Below are 9,300 nucleotides of genomic sequence, written 5' to 3'. Positions count from 1 at the left end.
TTTTTGTTGGTTTCTCTATGTAGCGCTGACTGTCCTGGAACTCCCTCTGTAGACCAGGCTGGCTTCAAACTCAAACATCCTACTGCCTCTGCTTCTTGAGTGCTGGAATTAAAGGCATGGTATCAGTCCAGATACCGTAATGACCTTCAGAGGCAGGAGAACACAGAACAGTGAGTGGGGGAGCGAGTGCTCCGGGGTTAAGCCCACTGCTGACCTTGCAGAGGACCCAGGTGTGGCTCCAAGCACTCATGTGGCAGCTCACAACCACCTGGAATTCTACTCCCAAGGGACCCAGTGCCCTCTTCCGGCTTCCATTGGCACTGCATACACTCGTATACATGCAGTAAATTACACATATGATAAAATAAAAATACATCTCTAAGAAAAACGAAAGTGTACAAGAACACAGGGATGGGCCAAAAATGAACAACTTGAGAATTCAATGTTCATTCAGCCAGAAAAAGCAGTCTAGTGGAAGGTGCTGGGCTCTAACTCCACCCTAGGCAAACAAAAGGAAGAAACTGTCCCTGCAGCAGGCATGGCCCTCAGGTCTCTTGATGAGCCACTGGAGAGCTGACACAGCAGAGGAGGGACGCAGGGTCACACAGGTCATTACCTTTTCTGGACCCCTTGGAACTCAAGCATGGGAAGGCACCGACTTCCTAACCCATCTCGAGGCTCAAGAGCTGCCTCGCCGTCTTCCCAGCAGCTCACCTGTCATGGGGGGTGACCAGCTTCGGCGGGTTCCTGAGATACTGTTTGAAGCGCAACTCAAAGGCCTGTCCGATGGTGCTGATGACATCCTGAGCAAGCCCTTCAGGACACTCCAGGATATGGCAGGCTGGGGCACAGTGGAGACCACCAGTGAGCTCGGAGGCAGGGGGCTGGCACGACCTGTGGGAGGGAGCCCCCACCCCAATCCCTCCCAGCAGGGGAACCCTATCAAGTGTGACTGCTTCTCAGATAACTGGGCCCACCCAGTGCTGCCCACAAGCCTCACCTCTCTGATTCACAGGGTCTTTGGCAACATAGGCAACATACTCAGCTGTGTCCTGGAGAGGGTAGATTCAGGAGACCAGTTAGCTAGAGTTTACAGCTCCTGATACACTAAGACTCTGTCCCTTTCAGACATATCACAACCCTTGCACCCCACTTCTTTAGCTAGTATCTTCTCTCTCCCTCCCTCTTTTGGTTTTTCAAGGATTTCTCTGCATGGCCCTGGCTGTCCTGGAACTCAAGAGAGTCACCTGCCCGGTGAGTGCTGGGATCAGTGTGTGCCACCACACCCAGCCTCTAGCAAGCATCTTTCTAGCCCCAAGTGTCTTCTTCCCCACCCCAGTCTTTCCTCTGGTCCCCAACTCACCGGATCCCCACCGGACGCGAATGAGATAGATTGCATGTGATGGTTGGCAATGATCTGATGAGGGCGGGGATGGAGAAGGAGGGGGATGGTAAATGTCAGGCAGCCTCGGGGCTTGTGGCCCACCCCAGTGCAGAACCTTGGAGCCCCAGGCTCATTCTCTTGGTCTTTTACCCAGCGTTCTCCTGATTTCTTTCTTCTTTTGGTGGGGTGAGGTGCAAGGACTCACTGTGTAGCCCTGACTGGAACTCAAAGGCATTCACCTGCCTCGGCCTCCTGAGTGCTGGGATAAGGGTGTCACTATCCTCAACCTTTCTAGTTTCTTCCTCCTCTACTGTCCAGTTGTTCCTGAGGGCTCCGAGCTTTTGGTCTCTGATTCCCATTTGATGCTCCCGTAACTATCTCTGGTCCCTTTCAGCAGCCCTACCCACCTGTTTGCAGTCGGCTGCCATGAGGTTAAGGCTGCTGGTAGACACAGTGAGAGTGATTGGCATTCCAGCAAACTTCAGGTTACTCCTCCCCAGGATGGAGCTGAGTGGGCGGCTACAAGGCTGGGAAAGGGCCCAGAGTCTCAGAATCTGAGCTTTCCCAGCCTGAGGAAACACCTGTCCCGTCCACTATGCCCTGCAGTGCCTTCCCCCTGCCTCAAATACCCAGCCCCAACCACCACATATACCTTTCTCCTCCTTGTCGCCCCTTTGGCACCAGGCACAGCTTCACACACCAAACTGATGGCCTCCCTGGAGAAACAGGAGTACTCAGAACCACCACAGGCTGCCCTGCTGGCTGGGGCAGCCACAGAGCTGGGGGAAGGGAAGACCAGGCCAGACTCCCAGAGCACTCCAGGCTCTTTGTCGTGGTGGATTGAATTAAGGGCCTTTAATATTTGATGACACCGAGGGGCCGCTTCCTGGCTGATTGGGTTAGGGCTTCAATGGCTATAGCCCCACCTCTTCCCAGCCACCGAATGTTCCATTCCCTTCCCCAAAGCATCAGCATCCTCCTAACCCTGCCTTTTCTAGTCCATCTTCCCGCAATCTCCAAGGCTGGATAGAGAGGGAAGGGGTGCTCCAGACCAGAGCTGGCTCTTTTTAGTCAGACCTACTTCTTTGACTTTCAATTCTCTCACCGCCCATGAGAAGTCACCATCAGAAACACCACCAAATGCCCAACTTCCTCCTCCCCCTTACTGAGACTTCTGTAACTAGAGTAATCTTAAGACTACAGCAATATACCCGCCTTCCCACTAACCTGGTGACCTGAGTCCGGGTATTGAAGTCAAGGGCTCGCATTGACTGTAAGACCTCCACACAGCCCATGTACTGTAGGGGAAGGAGGGAAGAATGGATCAGCTGTCCCCATCCCCCACCCCACACGTGCAAGCCCTTTGCAGAAGGTTCTAGGGCTTTGCCTTATGTAGTCCTTACTCCCTAAGGAAAGTAAGTTGAAGTAGCCTTCCTACTGCCTGGGGCTACCACCCCATAGGTGTATGGCAAAGGGGAAAAAGGGAAGAAGACCACAATGCACCATGGGGGGGCCTGCGAGAAGAGTAGCAAACATTGGGTGGGATGGAGTGACATCTCTGGAAAAGGGAGGAGTCTAGAGGGAATAATCAAGAAGTCATTTTCATTCAACTTTTACAAAAAGCCTCAGATGTGCTTGGGCTCTGTGTGAACTGGGGGGGTCGGGACCAAAGGAGGAAAGGCAGAAGATTCACAGGCTAAATTAAGGGCAGAGACCTGAAGAAGGAATGCACCAGGTCTAAGAACTGAGAGAATGGCACAGATGTTGCTGGGGGAAGAGCAGGGAGTCCCCGGCAAATCTGGAGTGAGCCGAGGAACTGGACGGGAGGGAGTGGGAGGGGGTTCACTCACCCGAACCAAGTAGGAAACCCCAGGTCCCATGACTTTGTCGTTGGGATGCAGCCAGCCTCGTGTGGGCTTATTGACAAAGCTCCCGTGTCTGGTCCACTCCTCGCCCCCCAGCTGGCCCCCTTCTACCCGAGTCCTGCGCCCGCCGCCTCCACTCAGCTTGTTCATGTCCTGGAGGAGGGGCAAGAGGCCTGAGTCCCGAAGGGCTGCCCCTGCACTCCCTTCCCCATCTTCAGCAGCCTTTCCTGGCTCCCCTTTAGGCCCCAGGCGCCCCCCAGCAGGATTGGCCAGCTTCAGGTTGCTCATCCGGGGAAAGAAGGAACACAGGGTAGTCGGACTATCGTCCCCCGGCAGAGGAGGCAGAATGGGTCCCAGGGATGAAGCTGATGGGGAAGGTAGCTCCTCCGGAGGGGTAGACCCCGAAGCCCCCTCCTCCAGCGATGACAAAGACTCATTCCGAAGTGGGTTGTACTTCGGCTTGGGGGGTAGAAGATCCATGGCTGGGGTGAGAAGAGGGGCTGCTGCCCGGCCCGGCCCCCCTGCCAATTCAGGCAAGGGGGCCAGGCAGGGGGCATCCCCAGGCCCTTAGCCTAGTCTGACCTCGGCAGCCCGTTGATAACAGATGACCTGGGGAGGCGAAGGACTAGTGACCTCTGCTCTCCCAACTCAGACCTAGACAGTTTGAGACCACATCCTTGCCCAGCCCAGCTAGGAAACCTCTACTGCCTGAGGAGTACAGGCTGGACCCAGAGCTTACTGGCTCCTCCCCAGAGGCGGGGAACTAAGGAGAGAGACCAATCCCCAGGACAGTGCTGACTCACAGGCTCAGAGGGGCTGAGACACCTCCCCACACAATTTGTGCAAGCCAGGCCACTTTCCCAGCCCAATACAAACAACTGTCTGGGAAGGAGGAGGTGCCGGGCGCGAAAGAAAGATGGAAAAATAAGCAAAAGAGAAAAAAGAAACGAAGGAGTTAAGAGAAACTCTGGACCAATCCAAACCGACGTGGGCAAGCCAAAGAGAGCAGGAAGACAGGAAGGGATAGAGAGGAAACAGAAGCTGCTGGGCGGGGAGGGGAAGGGGGGAGATGTCCCCCAGAGTTTAGCATTTCCTTTCAGTCCTGGCTGAAGACGTGACTAGCCCCCTAGCCCAGACCACTCCCATCCCCACCATACAGTGAGTGTGGTAGCTCCAGGGAACCTGGGCCATTAGCATTCTCCACCACAACAGCTGTGGACCACAGTAGAGAACTAGGGAGGGAAAGTAGTCCCAGTGGATATAGTGCGAGGCCAAGAGGAAAGACAAGCTGAAATGGGAATAAAGGCCAATTTATTGGTGGTGCATTAGGGGGCTACCAGACAAGAGCTAGAGCAAGCCTGTTTCTACAAGTCACCAAGGACCAACAGACTTGGGGGGGTGGGGGGGTAGGGCTTCCCCGAGGATACAGAGAGATGCAGCCACCCCTTGGACCTACAGATATACTGTTACTCCTTACAGGCTGTAAACCACCTGACAGTGTACCTCAGGCTAGTGGAGGAGTTGGCCTTGGAAGTAGGGGAAAGAAACAAACAGAACTGGTGCCTACAAGCCACAAAGGGATAATAGGGTCATAAACAAATCTGTGTTAATAAAGACAGGAAGGAGAAAGGGATATTAGAAGTTGGAATCTGGCCATAAGTGCATAATAATACCAAACCCATATTTCTTTGCCCACAGTTTCCTGCCACAGCTCTGCTAAAGGCCATTCAGGAACTTAAAGAAAGTGACCAATCAAAATAGCTCCAGAATAAACTATCGCTTTATTCCCTTTAAAAAAAAAAAAGTAGCTGGGCGTGGTGGCGCACCCCTTTAATCCCAGCACTCAGAAGGCAGAGGCAGGTGGATTTCTGAGTTTGAGGCCAGCCTGGTCTACAAAGTGAGTTCCAGGATAGCCAGGGTTATACAGAGAAACCCTGTCTCGGAAAAAAAAAAAAAAAAGTAACCAAATACAAGAAGTAAAAGATACTTTTTGCTTATTTGCTTTTTCAAGATAGGGTTTGTCTATGTAACAACACTGACTGCCCTGAAACTTGCTTTGTAGACCAGGCTGACCAGGCTGGCCTCGAACTTACAGAGAACCAATCACCTGGGTTTGCCTCCACTTGCCTAACCGCTGCTGTGGCTGCGGAGGCTGCTCAAAGTGTCAACCTTCAGACCTCTTCAGTAGCACTTAGAGCAGCTTAAATACCACCCTTCATTCTTTCCCCTGTTCTTAGTCCCCATCCTAGGAAAGCTGTTACTGAACACCACATCTCTTCCTGAAAAGAAATGTTGTCATTCTGTTTGCTAAGACCTCAGCTCTTACACTCCCAATCACACAAACACACCATGGTGTCATCTTGAGAGATGGTTCTTCCTGGGAGCTTTCATATCCGAAGGCCAGGGATGAGCAACAGGTGCCCGCATTTGGAAGAAAAAGTCAACACGAGCCTTTAAATTTGCTTAGAGATTGCCTCCTGCACCCAAGGCTAGGTAGTGAGGGCAGGAGGAGAGCCGCGTTAAACACCTCGCTCCGCACAGCAGGGAGGAAGCTGGAGGGGCAGGAAATAGCAGGAAATGGCGAAAGCCTCAGGAATGTTTCCAGCAGGGAAGGTTAGGCAAGTGGGGCCAGGATGAATGCCAAACTGGAATATCTGGATAGGGGGAGGGGTCTTGTAAAAACAGCGGAAAGGACGAGAACCTCTTCTCCTGTCTCCAAAACAGTTTTTCTTTTGACAGCAGGAAAACTTTGGCTCCCGTTAGGCTCTCACAAACCAATGCTTAGTCCAATCCAGGCATGGGAAGGTGCCATCTATGGCTGTCTTTGGGATGGGGTCTGCTCCAGAAAGGAGTCAAGAGTCTCCTTTCCTTCATCCACTCTCCAGCTGTAAACGAAACTCAGTCCCTTCGACTTAATTCACTCTCGAAGGTTACGGGGGTGGGCGAAGAGGGGAGAGGGGCGACGCTGCTAATAAGATCACTCCTTACAACCACAAATTCAACCCCCACCTTATGGAGCACCAGAGCTCTGGAAAATTAAGCCCAAAGCTTAAAAACAAGGAGAGGGATATAGAAGCGGATGAAACGTCAGGAAATTAAGACCTGGGTTTTGCGGCACTGACCCAAGCCCAACAGGAAGGAGAATCCTGAGGGGACGAGGTCCCTAACAGGGAGTGCGGCACATTCCCATGATCGGACGTGGACAGTGGAAGGGGCGGGTCCCAAAGGGGCGGGGTCCCAAAGAGGCGTCACTTCTACAAAGTCACATCGGTCTTTCAAAAGCACGGTTTTCCCTCTTTTGGAAGCCAGGCAATGGATAGACTAGGATCAGCCGAGAATCCTGAAGAGGCATACTCAGAGAACAAGGAAGACTAATCATATGGTCCTGGGAAACACGTCTGGGGGTGCGATTCCCAGGGAAGTAAGACCACAGGGTGTGGTCGCGATCATAAGAGACAAGTCGGGGTTCAGGGAGCCCCTTGAAGTAGGAAGGTGGGACTTCCGGAGAGGGGTCTCGGGGGCGGGACTTATACAGCAAGACCGGAAGTAGGGTCCTGGGAGAGGGGTTCCGGAGTGGAAGAGGAGTTGGTCGCCACAGAAAGAAAGTCTAGACTTACCAGGGTCTCATGGAGTCTCCGCACCGCACCGCGGGCCGATCTGGTTCCGGATCACGCAACTGTCTGCTTAAGTCACCGCCCCAACTTTCACCCCAGCCTGGGCCTCCCCAGACAAACTTTATTACACTCACTTCCGGCCTCACTAACCCCTGACCCCCTACCTCGCTGTCCCTCCTTTACCCGTCTGCTTTCCAAAGTTGGCCAATGGCTGAGCGAGCAGGCTCAAGGGGCGCAGTGAGAGCCAATGAGAATCCTAGTTTGACCCAGCTCATTCTTCAGAAACCTGAGCACGGCTCTCCATTTACGACTTGAAGAGACGCCAAAGCAAGCCAATCGAGGACTTCAAAATGGAGCTGTCCCGCCTTCGGCTGCAGAAACCAATAGGAAGTGCGGGCGGTGTGTTTGAAAGCGAGGCCAAAGAGGGTGGGAGCGCGTGCTGCTGGGAGTTGTCCGGAGGCCAGCGGCGCGGGGCTGAGCGCCCTCCGACAGAGCAATCATGTCCCACAAACAAATCTACTATTCGGACAAATACGACGACGAGGAGTTCGAGTACCGGTTAGTGCCGGCGCGGGGACTACAGACAAAAGAGCACGCGAGGAGTTAGTTACCTAGGCCGGAGTGGGAGGCGGGGGATGGGGGCGGGGGGACAATGTAGAACGGGCGCGTGCGCAAGGAATTAGCGGGGAGTGGGGTGGGGGTGGGATTGGGTACAGCAGCAAAGCACATGCGCAAAAGGTGAACGGAGGATGTAAAACAATGAAAGGGAACTTGGAGTTGGCCGGCTGTTAAATTGAAGCGTCTTGTAGCTCTGATCAGTTTTACCTTTGGGAATTCACATCACTAGAGCAACTTTGTTGTGGCAATTTCCCTAATAGGAACTGCTCGCGTTACTGGAATTTCAAAGTCTGCTGGGAGAAAGAAGGTAGCCCGTGCAGAACTGAAAGTTTCATGCTCTTGATGAAAGGACGGTTCTAAGAGAGCCTCAGTGTTGGTGGTTTTTATTTTGTAAAAAAGATGAGTAGTTGTCAGCCTTGTTTTAGATAGGCGTTTACAGGACTTGGAGTGGCATGAAGACTGTGGACGTAGGTAGATACCTTTCAAATACTTGATCATTCATGGCGCGCATAGAGGTTTCAAGTGTTTTCTGTTAAGGTGCAAGGTAAGCTGGTACGGTAGCTCACACCTTTAATCTCAGCATTCTGGAAGCTGAGGCTGCAGGATTGTCATAGGGTCCAGCCCAGATCACACTACAGAATGGAACCTTGTCTCAAGTGCAAAGTACTCAGCTGTTTTCCACGTCTGTAACAATGTTACACTTACAGCATTTGCTTGGCTGGAGAAATGAGTGGCTTCATCTCCGGGAAGCTGTAACTCCAGTTTAGCCGTGGCATTTTTGTTTAAAGGAGGGGTTTGTTTGGGTTTCGTTTTGTTTTTGGTTTGTTTGTTTGTTTGTTTGTTTGTTTGTTTTGGTTCTGTGCATCGAAGTCACAGAATGGAAGTTCTTTTCTGACATTTGGACAACAATTAATGGCGTGAGACTCTTGTTACTATCACAAAGGAAGAAGCATTTAGTACATCTTCACTGAGCATGATAAAGTAAATCTACTTGAGGTAGCCTGAGTCAAGTCAGGTAATTTTTTTGCCATAAACTTATGTTTGGGAAAGCTTGGGATTTTCCAAGTGTCATAGCACATCCCTTAGAAGTATGAACATTTGCATGTTTGTCTTCATACCTGTTCCGTACCCCACTCCATAAAAGACCTTTCCACACAGTCTAGAGTGGGTAACCAGCTAGAGGCCTGTGAGGCCTGTGATCAAAGGAGAAACAACTATCATCAGTGTCTCATACCAGGAGTCACCCATCACATTGCTCATTTGTGGTTTTAATAACTCTTATGAAAGTGGTCAAAACCCATGGTGTTTTTATTTTGGTTTTGCTTTCTTTCTTGTTTTTGTTTTTTGTTGTTGTTGTGGTTGTTTGGTTTTGTGTTTTTGAGACAGGGTTCATCTGCTGCTGTGGTTGTCCTGGAACTTGCCCTGTAGACCAGGCTGGCCTCAACTGAGACCCACCTGCCTCTGCCTCCTGAGTGCGGGGATTAAAGGAGTGCCCACACTGGGCTAGCTACTTATTTTCACAGATTCTCTGTAGCACAGGATAGCCTGAAACTCCTGGTCATGCTGCCATATCCCCGAGTGCCAGAATCATGGCACATGTGCCACACTCCGCTCTCAGTATGTAGGTCAGTGTCTGACAGACTGACAGCTCTGACACAGTCCTCACTCACATCCCCATGTTTCTGTTACAGGCATGTCATGTTGCCCAAGGACATAGCCAAGCTGGTCCCTAAAACCCATTTGATGTCTGAATCTGAATGGAGGAACCTCGGCGTTCAACAGAGTCAGGGATGGGTCCACTATATGATCCATGAACCAG

The 9,300-nt window shown here is 51.8% G+C and overlaps 1 protein-coding gene across 3 annotated transcripts in view; it reads right to left on the bottom strand.

Moving 5' to 3' along the window:
- Shc1 (SHC adaptor protein 1) overlaps window positions 1-7,164 on the bottom strand; it is a 13,337-nt gene extending 6,173 nt beyond the window's left edge. Inside the window, exons 1-8 of one of the 3 annotated variants that reach the window (XM_021157350.2) lie at window positions 6,867-7,164; window positions 3,235-3,402; window positions 2,612-2,682; window positions 2,037-2,100; window positions 1,792-1,911; window positions 1,364-1,417; window positions 1,001-1,052; window positions 715-841 (exon numbers count right to left, since the gene is read on the bottom strand). In XM_021157350.2, the coding sequence (XP_021013009.1) occupies window positions 715-841; window positions 1,001-1,052; window positions 1,364-1,417; window positions 1,792-1,911; window positions 2,037-2,100; window positions 2,612-2,682; window positions 3,235-3,399 (653 nt within the window). In that variant the 5' untranslated portion in view covers window positions 3,400-3,402; window positions 6,867-7,164. The other 2 variants (XM_021157349.2, XM_021157348.2) reach the window with 2 other exon arrangements.
- Between the last annotated feature and the right edge of the window lie 2,136 nt (window positions 7,165-9,300).

Source organism: Mus caroli, chromosome 3, assembly GCF_900094665.2.
Source record: "Mus caroli chromosome 3, CAROLI_EIJ_v1.1, whole genome shotgun sequence".
In the NCBI taxonomy this organism is placed as follows: domain Eukaryota; kingdom Metazoa; phylum Chordata; class Mammalia; order Rodentia; family Muridae; genus Mus; species Mus caroli.
This window is presented reverse-complemented; position numbering and strand designations above follow the sequence as displayed.